At 33.5% G+C, this 21,495-nt stretch overlaps 2 protein-coding genes across 16 annotated transcripts in view; one reads left to right on the forward strand and one right to left on the reverse strand.

The window, feature by feature from the left end:
• LOC145304220 (major facilitator superfamily domain-containing protein 6-like) overlaps positions 1–993 on the forward strand; it is a 30,982-nt gene extending 29,989 nt beyond the window's left edge. For all 13 annotated transcript variants that reach the window (XM_080146044.1, XM_080146050.1, XM_080146049.1 and 10 more), the window contains one exon: positions 14–993. In XM_080146044.1, the coding sequence (XP_080002170.1) occupies positions 14–85 (72 nt within the window). In that variant the 3' untranslated portion in view covers positions 86–993. The remainder of the gene's footprint in view (positions 1–13) is intronic.
• LOC145304222 (innexin inx2-like) lies at positions 982–20,007 on the reverse strand. 3 transcript variants are annotated; one of them, XM_080146059.1, is made up of 20 exons: positions 19,909–20,007; positions 18,906–18,940; positions 18,055–18,067; positions 17,375–17,417; positions 16,921–17,005; positions 16,244–16,322; positions 13,235–13,283; positions 13,013–13,032; positions 12,285–12,332; positions 11,035–11,087; positions 10,333–10,428; positions 9,539–9,623; positions 8,448–8,502; positions 7,933–7,996; positions 7,220–7,316; positions 6,879–6,946; positions 5,306–5,404; positions 4,273–4,384; positions 3,351–3,432; positions 982–1,112 (listed from the first exon to the last, which is right to left on the reverse strand). In XM_080146059.1, exons 1-20 carry the CDS (start codon positions 19,957–19,959, stop codon positions 1,039–1,041), a joined length of 1,308 nt encoding a protein of 435 aa, XP_080002185.1. In that variant the 5' UTR covers positions 19,960–20,007; the 3' UTR covers positions 982–1,038. The 3 variants fall into 3 exon arrangements, with proteins under 3 accessions (XP_080002185.1, XP_080002184.1, XP_080002186.1); XM_080146058.1 differs by lacking the exon at positions 13,235–13,283 and having other exon boundaries at positions 13,013–13,081; XM_080146060.1 differs by lacking the exon at positions 13,235–13,283 and having other exon boundaries at positions 982–1,117; positions 13,013–13,081.
• Between the last annotated feature and the right edge of the window lie 1,488 nt (positions 20,008–21,495).

Genomic DNA, 21,495 nt, shown 5'->3' on the forward strand with positions numbered 1-21,495 from the left:
TTAAAATTTTTAGGTTGATGAGAATGGAGGAATCAAAGCTAATGGATTGAAGAGTCAAGTTAGCAAGATTTCTAGCAGTATTTAGATATATTTCTATGCTCAAATATTATTTTTTAAAGCGAAGCTTTTCTAAAAATAGGTTAGGACAAACGAACATTAACAATTGTTGAGTGTCAGAACTAAATAAGCAGAAAATAAATGTATAAGTCTAAATAGAGTTGTATTTTTTTTACATAAATACAGGGTATTATTTAGGGACATACATTTTAAAGACTTTATTATAGAGATGCTTCGCTTATAACATTATACCCTGATGTAGGAAAATCAGATGATTTTTAGTGGTATTTAGATGCATTTGTATGCTTAAAATTTTTTTTACTAATTTTACAAATACTTAATTTTTAAAAGAATGATAAAAAATAATTAAAATATAAATTTTAGAAACATTTTTTTGGGTTCTCCTAACACACATTGTTTTGAATTGAAAAATGGAAAAGTTTAAAATTTTTTACATAGTTTTTTTCTTTAAATTGTTTCAAAACAAGCAATAATGAAAAAATCAAAAATCGTCATTTTTTGCATTTATTTTTTTTTACTTTATTATGTAATCTATTCCTAAAATGTATAATTTTGTAGATAATCTTAAATTTGGCATTATAATTTAAATTGTTTTGTGAAATTTTTGTGGTATTATTTTATAACCTTTTTTAGTATCAAGAACATTTTTTGCCAGTATTGCTTTGAAACCGAATAATATCCACTGGATCTGAACCGGTTCTCAACCATACTGAAAAATCATGTATTGTATCGTATTATAGACAATTTTCTATAAATATTAAAGTAAAATTAAAAAGATTAATACCAGTTTTGCTATCCCGGTCTTCATTTTAATATCCGCGGAAAACTCTCTATAATATGATGCATTAACTATTATAATTTCAACATTTATGTAAAATATTTTTTTTACTGAAACAATACACGTGAATTAGAAAATGTTTTATTTAAATAAAAAACATGGAAAAAAACAAAATAAAACATTTATTTAGATTTTTTGAATGGATTCAACTTGTGTTTGAGGGGCAGAGTTGCTTGCCTGTGAAAATCTCCTTCTTCTAAACTTTGGAAATAAACTTGAATATTATTTGATATCTCTAAAAAGAATTTTAAAAATCCTTTTTTTGTCATCACTATTTTCAATTTCTCTCTACCTCTTTCCTTTTTTATCTCTCTCTCTTGCTCCTCCTTTTTAGTAGCGAAGCTACTCTATAATTAACTTTGTCTGTCCGTCAGTCCATAACGCTATGATTTTCTCGGCTCCTATTCAATATAGAAAGCTAAAATTTTTAGTACAGATTCCTATGACATATACCCATCTAATATATAAAGTGTGTTACTTTTTTATATGTTTCATCAATATTTGGCCACAACTCAGTCAAAAATGCTTACAAAATAGACCTTTTTCGACCTAAGATGCTCAAATACTTCCTTTACAAGCCCCATCAATCAGTTTTGAGATATCTCCATATTTCAAGGAAAATTGACAAAAAAGACAAATTTGGGTGTTACCTTTTAATATGCTCAGATACCATAAAATCAATAAAAAAATACTTATTTTTACTTTTCTCTCATTTTTAAAGTTTGATTCTGTTAAAGTAAATATTCTTGAAGGGATTTATGCATTGATTTTACAGAAACATAATATTTGGTGGAAATAAATGATCTTCAAAAGATTTTTTTTTGGAAAATAAGAAATTCAACCCCCATTGCCCTAGAGGACAGCTGTTGACCTCTAGTGCTCATGGTTTTGTCAAGTACATGCTAAAGAAAAAAAATAGCCAAAAAAGTACATAAAAAAGTATCTTAATGTGTTAGAAAATTAAATTGTTTAACTTCAAATTTGGGGATGCTGACCTTAAAGATGCTCTTACTGGTGGTGATGGTGACCCGGAAGGCATTGAAGTACATGAGCATTATGGCAACACAACTATTGATCTATGTTCTGATTTTTAAATTCCTAGCAGCCTCCAATGAAAAAATATAACAAGAACTTTTCAAAATCACAGTATTTACCTTATGAATTTGAGAATAAAAAAATCATTTAGGGATTTCTCTTGATTGGAGGCTGCTAGGAATATAAAAATCAAAACATAGATCAATAGTTGTGTTGCCATAATGCTCATGTACTTCAATGCCTTCCGGGTCACTATCACCACCAGTAAGAGCATCTTTAAGGTCAGCATCCCCAAATTTGAAGTTAAACAATTTAATTTTCTAACACATTAAAATACTTTTTTAAGTACTTTTTTGGCTAAATTTTTTCTTTCACATGTTCTTGACAAAACCATGAACACTAGAGGTCAACAGCTGTCCTCTAGGGCAATGGAGGACAAATTTCTTATTTTCCAAAAAGAATACTTTTGGATACAATTTATTTCCACCCATTATTATGTTTCTGTATAAATCAATGCATAAATCCCTTCAAGAATATTTACTTTAACAGAAGCAAACTTTAAAAACGAGAGAAAAGTATAAATAAGTATTTTTTTATTGATTTTATGGTATCTGAGCATATAAAAAGGTAACACCCAAATTTGTCTTTTTTGTCAATTTTCCTTGAAATATGGAGATATCTCAAAACTGATTGATGGGGCTTGTAAAGGAACTATTTGAGTACTTTAGGTCAAAAAAGGTATGTTTTGTAAGCATTTTTGACTGAGTTGTGGCAAATAAATGATGAAACATATAAAAAAGTAACACACTTTATACATTGTTTTGTCCATCTGTCTATAATTTGTTATCTATTACCTTTTGAAAACAGTTGATTATTTTTTCCTTTCTTCTTATTAAAAAATTTTTTTTACTTAATTTGTATGTGGTTCTAATGACTTCTTAAAAAGTTTCTCCTAAAAGTTTTTGTCTGCCTAACCCATTAAAAAATATTTTGTTTAGTTCGTGTTCCAGTGTCAATGACAATTTTTGGACAAAAAAGATAAGAAACTAATGTTTTTTTGTAGGTTGGAGGGGACATTGGGCTGCTTTTTGAACTAATCCCCAAAGAAATATTAATAATCTTTTCTTATCCGATGACAAACAACTTGAATTGAATTTTGATTGGTTGGTTCAATAAGTTGAGTGTCCAAAAGTTTCAACTCATTGCATTCTACAGAAGAGTTAACTTTGTGTATCATCATTAAGGGATGTACATCAATTAATCGGCTAATGTCTAATCCCTTTAGATCCCTGATTTTTTGCTTTTTTCCGATGTATCACAGACAGCTATCCGCGGATATTATGCGAATAGAATTACTGAGAACAGGTTCTAATCCAGCGGATATTGTTAATTTCCACTCCTGAAGCTGTGCTGCTCTGCTTTTCAACGTCCCCGTCATCTATCCCATCTACATGGTCGGTCAGCGCTTTGGATTCATCATCCTAGGATAGCAAGTTTGTTAAAAACCCGGTTTTTTTAATCAAAACCCAACCCGGGTACTCGCAAAAAACCCGTTTTTTCTTCATAAAACCGATGCTTTTTTGCGAGTTATTTCAAAATGTTAAATAAAGGGCTTTAAATAAACTATATAATGATAAAAACTTATTTATTTTTAGACATTTATGATCAAAACAGAAGAGAATGAATCTATTTTATCTATTTTCAAATGTTTCTTTAAAACTTCCAATTTCCAACTTTAAGTTATATTAGATATGATATATTCAACTAAATGTAAAAACTAGGAATCTGTTATAATTTACTAAATTTACTACCAACATAATATAGAATAAAACCCCAAAAAACAGCGGGTTTTTTATAACCTATCGAAAACCAACAAAAACCTCAGGTTTGGGTTTTTGGGTTGGGCTACGGGATAACAACCCTGTAGAATAGGTTAGGTTAAGTTTGGGTGGGATAGGCTGTCCAATAAATTTAGAAGATCTAGAAGGAAATACAAAAAGTAATAGAGCTCTTTTGTATCATTAATGGAATGTTTGCTGAGAGAAAGAGAGGGGACAATGGGCTGTTTATTATACTAGTTGTTATCTTTTAATTCAAGTTTTAAAAAGAAAATAAATAATATATGCCAGAGGGGGGTGGTCATCTTTTATGGGGAGTTGAAGATACCCTCCCCAAAAATAGTTAAAAACCTTGCCTGGACCTATAAGAAGCTTCATTGGAAAGGAGAACCATATCAGTTCAGTGGTTAGCAAGATCTTTCGCTACAGACAAAAAAAGCTTACTACTTTACATTACAGGAAGTAAAAGAGGCCAAAACTCACCTCACAAGTAACAGGAAGTCTGTCAATAAGTTCCTTGAAGCTGCCAGGATTCATACATCTGGCCAAGCAGTACAGAAACAGCCAATCAGAATAGGATAGATTCTTCAGGAGGCTAAATAACAGAAGTTGTATGTAGTTTTAATCAGGTAAAAGAGGTAAGGGTAGATGTTTCGTAGGCATAGAAATTTCGTAAGGATAGTTTTTTCGTCAAAATCAATTCATATTAATTCCAATAATAAGCTACTCCAATTATGATAGATTCCTTAGTAGGCTAAATTAAAGTTATGGCAATTTTTTTACAATTAAATCTATGTTAGGGTTGGACCGGATATGTGGTGAATTAATTTATATGATAGATTTTTCAGGAGGCTAAATAACAGCATTTGTATGTAGTTTTAATCAGGTAAAAGCGGTAATGGGTAGCCATTTCGTAGGCATAGAAATTTTGTAAGGATAGTTTTTTCGTCAAAATCAATTCATATTAATTCCAATAATATGCATCTGGCCAAGCAGTACAAAAACAGCCAATCAGAGTACGATAGATTCTTCAGGAGGCTAAATAACAGCATTTGTATGTAGTTTTTATTAGGTAAAAGCGGTAATGGGTAGCTCTTTCGTAGTCATAGAAATTTCATACGGATAGTTTTTCTGTCGTAGACTAAATAAGTAACAACAAATTTTATATTAGTTTAATCAAGAATCTAAACAAAAACAAAATTAGAGTTAAATTGCATTTCTCACATTTATGATAAACAAAATGAAATAATTTTTTATCTATATTAATTTGGTGCTTACTTTTATTTTCGCTTATTTTTCGGACAAAAAGAAAAACTGACAAAATTAGGAATTTTAGATAATGTTTTTTAGAAACTGTGGATATTGTGAGAGATTCTTGGTCACCCTGATAAAATGTTTCTCCAAGCTGGCTAATGTGACAATACCCTACATCCTCTCCCAAGATCATTGAGGAACTTATTGACACTGTTTGAGGACTATATTAGCAACCTAAATTGACAACATTGCTTAAACTTACCAGGCCATTTTTTCAGGGTCAACTTTGTTGTACTTCAGTCCAAACTGTTCTAGTTGCAGCATTTTTACTCGCAGTTTGGGAATAAAGAGCTCAGCCATTCTAAAAATATTTTTTTTATTTGTTGGAACTGTTTAAGTTAGAGTATCTTTACTTGCAGTTTAGGAATAAAGAGCTCAGCCATTCTAAAAATAATTTTTTTTATTTGTTTGAACTGTTCAAGCTAGAGCCTTTTCCCTTGTAGTTTGGGAATAAAGAGCTCAGCCATTCTAAAAATTAGATTTTGATTAGTCCAAACTGTTCTAGCTGCAGCATTTTTACTCGCAGTTTGGGAATAAAGAGCTTAGCTATTCTAAAAAAAGTTGATTTTATTTGATTCTTTAAACAGTTTTTGTTAAAGAATAAAATTAATATCAGTTTGGGAATAAAGAGCTCAGCCATTCTAAAATCAAATTTGTTTGCTTGTTCCAAAACTGTTTAAGACAGAAAATTATTTTTCCCCAATTATTTAATAAAATCATTGTTGTATTTTCATAAAAGAAATAATAGAAGGTTACAGTTACAGTATGGCTGAGAACTGGTTCTAATCAAGTGGATATTAATCAGTTTTGATGCTATATTGGAATTGAAATAAAGTTTACTTGTGAATAACCATGATTTCAGAGTGTATGGCTAGAATAACATACCAGAACTTACCTCTGAATAACCATAGTTCCAGAGAGTATGGCAAGAATAACATACCAGAACATACCTCTGAATAACCATAATTTCAGAGAGTATGGCTAGAATAACACACCAGAACTTACCTCTGAATAACCATAATTCCAGAGAGTATGGCTAGAATAACATACCAGAACTAACCTCTGAATAACCATAATTCCAGAGATTATAGCTAGAATAACATACCAGAACTTACCTCTGAGTAACCATAGTTCCAGAGATTACAGCTAGAATAACATACCAGAACTTACCTCTGAATAACCAGAATTCCAGAGAGTATGGCAAGAATAACATACCAGAACTTACCTCTGAATAACCATAATTACAGAGATTACAGCTAGAATAACATACCAGAACTTACCTCTGAATAACCAGAATTCCAGAGAGTATGGCTAGAATAACATACCAGAACTTACCTCTGAATAACCATAATTCCAGAGAGTATGCCTAGAATAACATACCAGAACTTACCTCTGAATAACCATAATTCCAGAGATTATAGCTAGAATAACATACCAGAACTTACCTCTGAATAACCATAATTCCAGAGATTATAGCTAGAATAACATACCAGAACTTACCTCTGAATAACCAGAATTCCAGAGAATATGGCTAGAATAACATACCAGAACTTACCTCTGAATAACCAGAATTCCAGAGAGTATGGCTAGAATAACATACCAGAACTTACCTCTGAATAACCAGAAATCCAGAGAGTATGGCTAGAATAACATACCAGAACTTACCTCTGAATAACCAGAATTCCAGAGAGTATGGCTATAATAACATACCAGAACTTGCCTCTGAATAACCATAATTCCAAAGAGTATGACTAGAATAACATACCAGAACTAACCTCTGAATAACCATAATTCCAGAGAGTATGGCTAGAATAACATACCAGAACCATAACAAGATGAAGATCTATAATATTCAAAATATTTGAGTTTACAAATTTTTTCTTCTATTTCTTCTGTATTATTTCAATTTGGTAAAAAAACAGCATATGCAAGAAAATATCTTTTTTTTATTGATGGAAAAGTTAAAGGATTTTAGTCTCAGTGTTTTTCTATGTGATAGTTATCCATTGCATTGTCTTATAGACAGCTTTCCGTGGATATTGAAATGAAAAATCATACAATTAAAAAGAGGGGCCAAATGCTGAGTATATTAGTTGGATTTAAAGTTGGAATATACCTTCTCATTGATGATATTCATACCCAGAACACACAGGGCATCAAATTTTTCAATTGTGCCAGAAACACCAAATTTGTGGAACATGCATTTTGTCATCCTAAATATTTTATTTTATAATCCTTATATTTATAAAAGTATTAGGATGTCTTTCTGGCTGTTAATTAAGATCTCACTAAGTGCTGGACTATAAGGTTTTATTTTAATCTGCAACTGTGGAGCATCAACTTGTTGTCAGGGTGCTGATAGACATTAAAAATGGTACCTACTGCTGCTATAACAGGTGCGCAACATAAATAGTCAAACAAGGGGAAAAACCTTGACCAATAACAGGCACAACTCATTACAATGCATAATTAAGACTTCTCAGACAAAGGTCTTGCAATCAAAAGGTTGGTTGTCTGTTGGATATTACTTAACCTAATATCCACCATTAGGCATTAGAGTTTTCCATCCCATTACAAGTGGATGATTTTCTTGGGTTCTCTAGATAATCACTTGAAATTGAAGGAGAATTCCGAATCAATTTGGTAATGGGTAAAAGGTTTTAATTTACTAGTAAAAACTTCTTAAAGGTTCAGTGATGGTTTAAACCTCACCTACTTAGTCTTCCCCTGAAGGATTTTGAGTTAAAAACAAAAATTATCTTGCTTCATATGTTCACACAAGGCAAAGCAAAGATTACTGTTCTATATTTTTCTATGTTTATACATTACCTAGGGAAGACCCTGTACATGGGATCTACTCTTATTTCTGCTTCTATGTCAGTAAAAGATGCTGCCTATAACATACAATATCTTATTTCTTTTAAGTACATCAATAAGCACAAGTGGATTTTTAATAGCTTAAAACCATCATATTACCAGTAGATTTATCCCCTATCAAGCATTTTACAAAATTATAATTTTCTGACAGACTGTCTGATGTAATAATGGACTTAGAAAATGTGGATATTGTGAGAGATTCTTGCATATCCTGATAAAATGTTTCTGCTGGTTGGCTAAAAAAATGATACACCCCATCCCCCCCCCCCCCGTATGATTTTAAACCATCACCTACTCTGACTATGGAGGAACAAAATGTCCTAATTCTGAGGACAATATAAGCATCCCTGTTTCAAAATCCATGTATTCTATAACATTCATTTTAATAATTCTACTTTGTATTATAGGCAGTAGATTATTACTAGTGAGAATCTAAAAATAAATTTTAAAGTAAATAAGATAATGTTCCTCAATGCCATAGGTAGAGAATGCTCCTCCCAAGAAGGTATCTGTCAGTTTTATCTAAATCAAACATATTTAAATCTCATTACAAAAGTAGTTGGATGGTTGTATGTGTATTTTTCAGTCTCTCTGTTACTTATGATATCTAAAATGGAGTTGTTTTAAATCACGAAAAGAAAAAAAACTTTCCTTTTGTAATAATACTTTATTTTTTAATTTTAAAAGTGTTTTTTTTATGGGGTCATTTTTCTCTAGATGTTATTTCTCTTGAGAGGGTGATCTTACTCTCACCTAAAATAGTTAAAAACCTTCCCTAGACAAACACGAGCTTCACTGTATGGGAGAACTATATCAGTCCAGGTGTTAAAGAGATCTTAAGCTACACACACACAGACAAACATCCTATTACTTTTATATAAGGGTCTGCTACCTGACATTGATAAAGTATAGAGTCAAATAGCTCTGTTATTACCTGTACAATATTACCTGTATGTTATTACCTGTACAATATCACCTCTTCAATATTACTTTACAATATTACATGTAGAATATTACATGTACAATATTACTCAATGATATATCCTATATTTTATTGCTTGTACGATAACATTGATAAAGTTAAGAAGTTCACGGGCATATTGTCCAATAGTCAAGATATTAACTGTATAATATTATCTGTACGATAGTACAAGTACAATATTACCTGTACAATAACATTGATAAAGTTAAGAAGTTCACAGGCATATAGTCCAAAGGCTTAGATATTACCTTCCACTATTACCAGATATTAACTGTACAATATTACTTACAATATTATCATACAATATTACTTTACAATGTTACTGTATGATATAAAGTGTATGCTATTACCTGTATGATAACATTGATGAAGTTAAGAAGTTCACAGGTATTGAGTTAAATAGCCCAGATACTACTTATGCAATATTACTGTATTATATAAACTGTATGATATTACCTGTACAATAACATTGATGAAGTTAAGAAGTTCACAGGCATAGAGTCCAATAGTCCATATATTACCTTAAAATATTACCTCTATTCTATTACTTGTACAATATTACATATACGATATTACCTGCACGATAACATTGATAAAGTTAAGAAGTTCACAGGCATAGAGTCCAATAGCCCAGATATTGTGCTCATTTGTCATGTTGTACCTAAATTAATCAGGGATTTAACAGATAAGACAATGGAAGAAATTTTGGTAATACATTCTTAATTTTGATAAACAAAATAACCCCTTCATAATCATTGCTGAAATTTTTTGACTCAACTAATTAGAATTTATGAAGTATCCAAAGTTTTTTTAAATTGATTGTTTAGCTAGCTATCTATAATTGCTATAAATTAAGTGCTCAAATCAAATAGCCCCACCACTCTTAGGATTTTGATATTCTCCTGTCTGTACGCATTTATGTTCCATTTGCATAATATATTTCACAAAATCTATTGTCAATCCTTCCAATCTATCTGTCTCACTTCCTATATTGATTCATATAATTAGAAAGCTTATTGATATCTTTCTATTCATTGAGTGTTTACCTATCTATATATATCTATACACCAATCTCTATCCCCCTACCCTTGTTAGTAAGTGCTCAAATCAAATAGCCCAACCTTTTTTTGAGATTTTGCCGTACACATTTTCTACATTTGTGTTCCATTCGCATAATCTATTTCACAAAATCTATAGTCTGTCTACTATGTATCTTTGTATCTATCTATCTATCTATCTATCTATCTATCTAACTATCTATCTATCTATCTATCTATCTATCTATCTATCTATCTATCTATCTATCTATCTATCTATCTATCTATCTATCTATCTATCTATCTATTTATCTATCTATCTATCTATCATACTTTCTGCGTTGGTTCATATAGTTGACCAGCTTATTAACATCATCAGTAGAATCCGTGCTCTGGGTTTGAGCCAGTCCAGCCATCACTTTCAAATATCTACAAAAATAAACAAGGATGACAACATCCATAAATCAGGATCAGAAGCTCTGAATCAGGACTCGATAAACAGAATATATTCACTATAAGTAAGTCTAAACAAAATTGTAAGTAAATTTGTTGCAAAACTGCTTAAACACAGGATACTGCATGTAATAAATGAATGTAAGAACATTGTGGTAAGGATTATATGCCGTGCTTTCTAAGGAGAACCATATCGGTTAAGTGGTTAGCGAGATCCTTCAATACATACACACAGTTAGAAAGACAGGATTCCAGTTACTTATGTACATTGATAGACAATGGTCCACAATGGGCCAATTTTTCGTCAAAATTAAAAAGAGAATTTTTGCAGACAGAAACTGTTGTTTACATTTTGTTATATACGAGATACAGGCAATGAAATTTAGGAAAACCTTAATTCTAAGATATGCGACAATTAATAGCTGACTCATAATGCGAACAAATTGAAAAAATATGCACTTATGTACCAAGTTTTGTAATATGTTTCAACTAATGAGAATGTTCCGTCAGTGTTCTCCTATTGGCCAATTTAGACAATATATCTCTTGTGAAACTCTATGGCGCTACTAAAGTTAAGATTACCTTCCTCCCTCATGGTGGGTGAAGATTTGGTAGGGAATGTAAAACATCAAGGCCTAAAAATAGTTATTCATAACATCGTATTATAGACAGCATTCCGCCGATATAAAAATTTAAAATTAAAAGTATCTTTGTTATCCCCAAGTGATGGAATACTTTTATTTTAATGTTCATGAAAATTATCTGTAATACTATGCTAAACATGAATTTTTAGTATGTATGAGAACCAGTTCTAAATCCAGTGGATATTATTCGGTTTCGTAGCTTTATTGGAATACAAATTAAAGACCCTTTAACACTATTACTAAGCATAGACGTCACATGGGGGGGGGGGATAAAGTGGGGATTACCCCCCCCCCTCATTTAAAATTTACCCCTAACCATTTAGGAGGGGCTATATACCCACCCAAAATAAAAAATCTCTAACCAAAAAAATTTTACGCGTTTCGCGCGCATTTTTAATAATAAATATTTAATAAAATTTTAATTACCCCCTACAAAAATTTTACCCCGGGGGTAAATTTTTTGGGGGGGGTAAACAAAATTTACCCCTGCCAATAGATATTTCAGGGAGGGGTAATTACCCCCCCCCCCAATCCAGGCAAATTTTACCCCTGGGGTAAAAAATTATGAAGGGGGTAAAAAATTTGCGGCGCGCTTCGCGCGCCATTTTACCCCCCCCCAAAAAAAAACAGCTTAGTCGTCCTTGTTACTAAGCCTTGGTTAAACAAAACTATTAAACCTTAGGAGCATTATTAGTAGTGAAGTTTGGGAGAGAGGCCATTATTGACCAGTATGGTAAAATTTATAGTAGCCTCTGATTGGCTAATTTTTTTTTTACGTCATAATCAGTCCGACACTTTTACTGTGTTCAAGTTTCTCGTTTTGTTCGTCCATCTATCTGGAACGGAATGGGGAAAACGTGAATTTTCAGTTACTATAAAAGATATACACCTGATATTTTGAGTAAAGATCCTCTGTGCCTCTATAGGTCTTTGACGGTAGGGGGGGGGGGGGGGGGGTTAAGAGTTAAGTTAACCACCCTCCATAATATTTTTTGGGGTGGGTGTTATTTTTTTCTAGGGGCCACTTCTCTTGGAAGAGTGGTGTTACCATCCCCAAAAGCAGTTAGGAACTTTTCAAGGACCTATGCAAAGATACTTGCAGAGGAGAACCATATGGGTTCAGCGGTTAGTGAGATCCTTTGGTAGAAAAAACAGATACACATCCTGTTACTTTGTTATAAGAATTACCTGAAAGGACAAGAACAAAGGAACCCATTGGTAGTAGGCGTGGTAAACCTAAAAAAGAATAGATATAATCCAGATACATATACTCTGTAAGTCAGCCAATAGCAAAACAGTTGAGGAACAATTGTTAGTAGGCTTGGTAAACCTATCCTATTATATTAAATAGCTTAAGATATCGATAACTATACAGTTTTCAATTCAGTGAATCTTCGCAAAGGCCTTGGAATGGTTTTAGGCTATTTTAGTTATAGAATTAAGTCTTGGGATAGTTTTAGGTAATTTTTTTGTGTTCCATCTCCTTCTCTTGGAATACAGAGCCGCTAGATGCTAGGGGCGCAGCAACTAGTAAGTTATATTGTATTATTAAATTAAATTAAAGCAGGATTACAGATAGGGAATAATGAAGAAAATGCATGGATCTAAAGGGATAAGACAATGGCCGATCAATTGATGTAACCTCAGTGATAATAAACACCATTTCCCCTTCTGTAGATTACAATCACCAAAGTTGTTGAGCAAATGAATAAGAAAAAGTTACTAAAAAACTTTGGGGACTAACAGTGTAATAAACAGTCTATTGTCCCCTCCCTCCCTGCGCATATGACTAGCTAGAATTATGGAAAACCTGCTCTTCTTTAGGAAAAGTTATTATAAAACTTTGGGAAGTAGTGTGATACACAATGTAATGTCCTCTCCCTCCCTGCATAGTAATAGTTAGAATTTTGGATGACCTGCTCTTCTTTAGGACGTCCTTCTTGTAGAGAAACAGGATCTAAAGCTGCTCCATCATGAGGACCAACCTAAAGTATCATCATACATAAATGTTTAAACTTTTCAACTATTTAGGACGACCTTCTTGTAGAGAAACAGGATCTAGAGCTGCACCATCATGGGGACCAACCTAAAGTATCATCATATATAAATGTTCAAATTTTTCAACCATTTAGGACAACCTTCTTGTAGAGAAACAGGATCTAGTGCTGCGCCATCATGAGGACCAACCTAAAGTATCATCATATATAAATGTTTAAACTTTTCAACCATTCAGGACAACCTTGCTGTAGAGAAACAGGATCTAGAGCAGCACCATCATGGGGACCAACCTAAAGTATCATCATATATAATGTTCAAACTTTTCAACCATTTTCACATTTGCAACATAGCTCCTAAACGGTTCAAAGACAAACGAAAGAGTCCCAAACGTCAGAGTGGACAAACGCAGGAGTGATAAAAATATTTCTATACAGGTTAGGTTAGGCTAAGATACGAATATTACAAATAAGCTCCCTGCAGGGGTTAGACATTTAAAAAACTTGTTTGATTGTTATAAATAGTTTAGGTTAGATTAATGTCAACTCCGACGTTTGGGACTCCTTATTAAGACACATTTTTGGACACCCTTGAAATCGGTCAGGGTCCATAAATATTAAAAAATAAGGCACTTTTTTCAAATTAAAATTTTTCAGCAATGAGTAGCGAATCATTAAAAAATCATGGACTTGACAAACGGACAAAGTGAGTCAAAGAGCAGATAGTCAAAAACCTTTTGATTTAGTTAGTGTGTTGTTAAGCGTAAGACGGACAGACAGACACTGTAATTTTTTTAAATTTCACATGTCAATCTTAGATTTAATTTTTACTCACATAATAAATATAACATATTTAGATACATACTCTCTAAATCAGCCAATAGGAAAGCATAGGAGTAATATATTGCCATATTATTGATTATAAAATTTACAAATTGTGGTACGAAAATAGCTGTTATTTTCATTTGCATAATGAGTCAGCTTTTAAAAGCCGGATTTCTTGGGGTAAAGCTAGCTTTGGGACATTAGATCTATTACTTACCCCATGGGCTAATAACTCCATAAGAAAACATAATAAGTAGTTAGTGTTATTTTTACATTCACACGGACAGACTGATATTTGTTTATAGGTAAGTTGCATCTTCAAATCTACAATGCACTTTTCAATGTAGTTTTTAAGTACAAACAGCACAGATGTGTTATTTATATTCCTAAAAAATAGAGCTCTTACAGTATAAGAGTTAAGACTCTCGGGGGCTAGGTGTCGCTTCGGGTACTAGACCTTTCTCCACGCACCTTGAAACATACATACAATACTTATGATTGCGTTGTAAAGCGTCCATTCACCCATCAGACAACCAACTCTCTGAGATGCACGACCTTTGTCTGAGAAGTCCCAACTGTGCATGGTAGCGAGTTGCGCCTGTTTTGGGCCTAGGCATTCCCCCCACTCTAACTATTTACGTCGCGCATCTGACATAGTAGCAGTGGGAACCATTTTTAACGTCTTTAGTTATGACGCGGTGTCGGACCGAGATTCGAACCTATCACCTTCCCGACGACGAGCGGATGCGCTACGTGTTGAGCCACGGTCGCGGGTAGCTCTTAGAGTATACATAGCATTTTTCTACTACAATTTGAAATTTGAAAGAGTTTATTTTTTTGGCATACCCTTCATCAATTACTTACCCCATGAGCAATGACATCCCTTCCAACAACTCCATCATAGTACTTGTATATAATTACTTACTCCATGAGCAATGATATCCCTACCAACTTCTCCATCATAGTACTTGTATATAATTACTTACCCCATGAGCAATGACATCCCTACCAACAACTCCATCATAGTACTTGTATATAATTACTTACCCCATGAGCTATGACATCCCTACCAACAACTCCATCATAGTACTTGTATATAATTACTTACCCCATGAGCAATGACATCCCTACCAACAACTCCATCATAGTACTTGTATATAATTACTTACTCCATGAGCAATGATATCCCTACCAACAACTCCATCATAGTACTTGTATATAATTACTTACTCCATGAGCAATGACATCCCTTCCAACAACTCCATCATAGTACTTGTATATAATTACTTACCCCATGAGCTATGACATCCCTACCAACAACTCCATCATAGTACTTGTATATAATTACTTACCCCATGAGCTATGACATCCCTACCAACAACTCCATCATAGTACTTGTATATAATTACTTACCCCATGAGCAATGACATCCCTACCAACAACTCCATCATAGTACTTGTATATAATTACTTACCCCATGAGCTATGACATCCCTACCAACAACTCCATCATAGTACTTGTATATAATTACTTACCCCATGAGCAATGACATCCCTTCCAACAACTCCATCATAGTACTTGTATATAATTACTTACCCCATGAGCTATGACATCCCTACCAACAACTCCATCATAGTACTTGTATATAATTACTTACCCCATGAGCAATGACATCCCTACCAACAACTCCATCATAGTACTTGTATATAATTACTTACCCCATGAGCTATGACATCCCTACCAACAACTCCATCATAGTACTTGTATATAATTACTTACCCCATGAGCTATGACATCCCTACCAACAACTCCATCATAGTACTTGTATATAATTACTTACCCCATGAGCTATGACATCCCTACCAACAACTCCATCATAGTACTTGTATATAATTACTTACCCCATGAGCTATGACATCCCTACCAACAACTCCATCATAGTACTTGTATATAATTACTTACCCCATGAGCTATGACATCCCTACCAACAACTCCATCATAGTACTTGTATATAATTACTTACCCCATGAGCAATGACATCCCTACCAACAACTCCATCATAGTACTTGTATATAATTACTTACCCCATGAGCTATGACATCCCTACCAACAACTCCATCATAGTACTTGTATATAATTACTTACCCCATGAGCAATGACATCCCTTCCAACAACTCCATCATAGTACTTGTATATAATTACTTACCCCATGAGCTATGACATCCCTACCAACAACTCCATCATAGTACTTGTATATAATTACTTACCCCATGAGCTATGACATCCCTACCAACAACTCCATCATAGTACTTGTATATAATTACTTACCCCATGAGCTATGACATCCCTACCAACAACTCCATCATAATACTTGGGCAGGGAATAGGTTGACATAATCCAGCAGTAGCTAAAATATTAATATATAATAAGGACTCTAGGAGCACAAAGTATAATTTTTTTTGGGGGGGGGAGAAATAATTTTTTTCTAGGGGCGATTTTTCTCGGGAGGGTGGTGGTACCCTCTCCAAAAATAATTATAAACCTTCCCAGGACCAATGAGAAGCTACCCTGTTACGGGAAACCTGATTGGTTCAGCGGTTAGCTAGATCCTTTGGTTCAAGCTAACAAAGAGATAGACAGCCATAATTCTACTTTGTATTATAGATGACAATAACTGTAACAGCGAAGCTCTAAAATCAGAAGAATAGACAAACAAACAATAACTATTGTAAAGAATCAGAATTTAAAAAGCAGAACATAAGTATCAACAAAATAGTTAATATTTGTTGCAAAATTATTATTGGGATGTCTTGCTCGTAATGTTGTACTTTTTTGTCCAAGGATTAAAAAATAAAAAATGAAAAGAATAATTATATCATCCAAAAAGTTATTGTCAAAAAGTATTCTAAAATTTGTTATTGGTTATTGGCACCTTCCTCATAGGTCTAACAAAACTGATTTTAATTTTATAATTCTTTATTTTACTATTCGTAGAAAACTATTACTTGTTGATGACCTCCCCAGGAATCTGTGCCCCCTTGTCCATCATGCACTGGATAGCCGCACCATTTGTGTCTATATAGCTGTAACCTGAACATAGGGAAGTAACAGTTACAAGCCGTTTTCACTCAACAGGGGGAGCATAGGCCGCTGACAATTTGTCAGTGTTTCTGTAACAATGTGCCTTTTTTTATGGATATGGGATAGGGGTTGTCAGCCCAAAGTCCTATGATAGCGGTGTAAAGTGTCCATTTGCCCATTGGACAACCAACTCTTTGATTGCACGACCTTTGTCTGAGAAGTCTTGTGCCTCTTTTTGGGCCAAGACATTCCCCCTACTCTAACTATTTATGTCACGCACCTGACATAGCAACAGTAGGAACCATTTTTAGCGTCTTTAGTTATAAAGCCGTGTCGGACCGAGATTCGAACCTATTCTACACATGACCGCTAGCTAACCTGTAACCAAAACTACAGCCACTGCCAGAGCTCCAAATGTAATCTAATAAAAATTAAATTTAATACAGAGTTATCATATTTGTTAGTTTCCAAAGGAATATTTTTTTTATATTTTTCTATCAAATCTTTGGTAGCAATTTATAACAAATAAATTAAAGTTATTTTTAGCATCCTATTTTAATCAGCTTTCCGCGGATATTAGGATGAAAATGATAAGATTAAAGACCTGGGCTACAAAACTGAAAATTATCTGTTATACGATGCAATTTAAGGAACCCTAGATGATGGAAGTTAATAGTTATCTATCACATCTTAAAGACAACTTTCCTAGGATATTAAAATTTTATGATTTTTATTTAAATATTCGTGAAAAATTTTCTGTATGACTATGCTATACACGATTTTTATGGCTGAGAACCGGCTCTAATCCAGCGGATTTTAATCGGCTTCGAAGTCATATCTATTCCTTTATCGAGCATTCCCCATTTTAAATTATAGTTTGAAATTTTTTTTAGGGGGGGTCTCTTTATACCGTTGTGGTACCCTCACCCAAAAACCTTCATTGAAGCATAAGAAGCTACCCTGCAAAGGAGAACTATATCGGTTGAGTGATTAGCGAGACAGACAAACAAACATCCTGTTACTTTATTAAAAGGATAAGGATGAATAATATAACAAACCTGATAGTGCAATCTTGAAAAAATATTTGTATAATACATCATATCTATATTGTCAGGGATATGAAGGGATAAGACAATGGGACAATTGATAAATTTATATACATCCCCAATAATGATAGACAAAATTTTCCCTTTTGTAGATTAATACTATAGGTTGAAATGTTTGGACACTCAACTTAATGAACTAACTAATCAAAAGTAGCCAAAGTTATTAAGCCAACTAATAAGAAGACGTGTTTATAAACTTTGGGGACTAGTGTAATAAACAGTCCAATGTCCCCTTCCTCCCAGATAATTTAAAATACAAAGCTTAGCATCCCTAACTCTGTATGTACGTCTGTCTTAAAGGAAACGGGACAGCGGAATGTGTCAAATGTGACGTCATAAAAAACGTCTATTATCCATCTCTTTTTTAGTGGTTTCCTTCTTCCCACTTCTCCTCTCATACTTCCTATTTAGACGTATTTTTATGACGTCACATTTGACACTTTCCGCTGTTCCAAAGAAAAGTTTTGTATCTAAACTTTAAGATTAAAAAACGTGCAAAATGTCTAGACCCTTTTTTCGCCCCTAGGGGCCCCTTGGGGGTACATGAGTACGTGGGGGGGGGGGGGGGGAAGGGAAGTTTTGTCAACCCTTCACTTTTCAGTTTAGTTTTAAAAAGAAAATTTTGTAGGTTTTTTTCTTGCAGGGGCGATTTCTTTTGGGTTGATAGATGTATATCCCCTCCCCCCTAAAAATAGCCATAAACCTTCTCTGGACCTATAAGAAGCTTCCCTGTAAATAAGTATCATGGCGATCTAGCAGTTTGCGAGATCTTCATGATCATATGTATGATGTATTATATATTCCTAAAGATCCAATTTAGAGGACTTGGCTCATCAACCTAAAAATAATATTATAGTCAGCTTTCCGCGGATATGAAAATATACAATTAGAGGATTAAAACCAGTTTTCAGTTAGCCACGCGTGGGCGAAGGCCCGGGCTAATTATGATTAATTTTTTGATTTTTATTTTACTATTCATGGAAAATTGTTTGTAATACGTTGCTATTCATAATTTTATGTTATGGCTGAGAACCGGTTCTAATTCAGCGGATAATAGTCAGTTTCGAAGCCATACTGGAAAATGATAGAATTAGTAAGAATAACTCCTCCTCAATTTCTTTATTAGGCCTAGAGAATCCAGAACATCATCTACGTGTAATGGGATGCGATACACTAACACCAAAGGATATTAGGTTAGGTAACATCCATTAGACAACCAACCCTCTGATTGCACTACCTTTATCTGAGAAGTCCCAACTGTGCTTGGTAATAAGTTGCTCCTGTTTATGGGCCAAGGCATTTCAACTACTCTTACTATTTATGTCGCGCACATGACATAGGAACAATCTCTAGTTAAGACGCGGTGTTGGCTTCAGATTCGAACCTCCCTGAAGACGAGCGGATGCGCTTCGTGTTAAGCTACGATCGCAGGTAATATTAGGCCAATAGGAAAACGTAGAAACAATTCGGCCCCATTATTGGTTGGACGGACATTTATTCTTTAAATTGAATCCAGAGTTAATTAATCAGCTAAAAAGAGTTGATTTCTTATAGCTTTGTTTTGGGAAATTTTCAGGGATCTAAAAGGAAAAGACAACTTTCTGCGGATATTAAAATGAAAAATTATAAGATGAAAAACCAGTACATTGTTAGGCCCGGGCTAACAAAACTAATATTAATGTAGTGATTTTTATTTTAATATTCGTGGAAAATTGTCTGCAAAATGATGATATACATGATTTTACAGTATTGTCTTAGAACCGGTCATAATACAGCGTTTTTGAAGCCATACTGGAAAAATATTACCTTGCTTTTTATATTAAAATATTGAACCGTATCTTTAAAGGCGTCCAACATTTTTCAAGAGATCCTTTTTCTAAAAGCTAAAAACAATTGTAAATATAGACCTATATTCCGTTAAATTAGGGTCGGTCCGTAACGGTAAGCTTTTTTTTTGTTAATTTAGACAGGATAGAATTGTCCTATCGATTTGAAACTTTGCATGTTGATTCCTAAAAAAAATTAAGTGAGCGTAGCAACTCTAAAATCGTTACCAGAAAGCCCGTTCATTTAAAGGTCCGTTTAAAACATGCTGATTTTTAACTTTTTTGTAATCAAAGTCGAACCTCCAACTTTTAATTTAAACTTTTTGGGGTCTTTTTTTTCCTAGGGCTGATTTTTCTTGGGAGGGTGGGGTTATCCTCCCGATAATATTTATAAACATTCCTTGAACCTTTGATATGCTTCTCTCTAAAGGAGAACCATATCGGTTCAGTGGTTAGCGATATCCTTTTCTGCACAAACACACACACACACACACAAAAACACATATACATATACTCACACACACACATACTCACATACCCAAACACACCCACACACACACACATATACTCATACTCACACACACACATACTCACACCCACACACACATACTCACACACACACACATACTCACACCCTCACACACATACTCACACTCATACACACACACTCACACACACATACACACACACTCTCACATACACACACACACACATACATATACCACACACCTACTCACATTCATACACATACTCGCACACATACTCACACACACACACAAACACATATACTCATACTCAGACACACACACATCCTGTTACTTTTACATGAGGATATATTATTTAACTAACATATAATTTTAACTTTTTTTCTCAGTATGGCTTCGAAACCAAATACTATCCACTGGATTAGAACCTGTTCTCAACCATACTGAAAAATCATGTTTACGTATTACAGACTATTTTTCACGATTATCAAAAAAAAAATTATAAAATTAATAACAATTTTGTAAGATTGGGCCTTCGGCCTCTCAGGGCTAACAAAACTGGTTCAAATTTTATAATATTTCATATATATTTTTCATTTTAATATCCACGGAAAGGTGTCTATAATACGATGCGATAAATAACTATTCACCACTCAGTCAATAATGAAGTATATGAGAAAACTTTTTGTATACAATGTTTCAGATTTTAAACCTTATCTCTCTGGCTTTGAGAGATATGAAAATTCTAAAAAGCTTTAGATTCATGGATCGAAAGGGATAAGACAATGGCCGATAAATTACATAAAATATATCACCAATGGTGATACACAAAATTACCCCTTCTGTAGATAATAGATAATGGTTGAAATTTTTGGACACTTAACTTATCGAACCAATCTAAATTAAATAAAAGTCCCAAAAGTTTTTAAGCAAACTTTGCGGACTAGTGTAATAAACAATCCAATGTCCCCTCCCTCCCTGTTAAGACCTATGGGCAGTATCTCTCAAAATGCGACCACTTAACCCCCCCCCTTTATTTTATTTAAAAATATTAATGATATAATACGTTCACCCAAGGTTAG

The sequence above is a fragment of the Acartia tonsa genome, chromosome 13, assembly GCF_053477335.1.
Source record: "Acartia tonsa isolate MP-2025a chromosome 13, ASM5347733v1, whole genome shotgun sequence".
NCBI lineage: Eukaryota > Metazoa > Arthropoda > Copepoda > Calanoida > Acartiidae > Acartia > Acartia tonsa.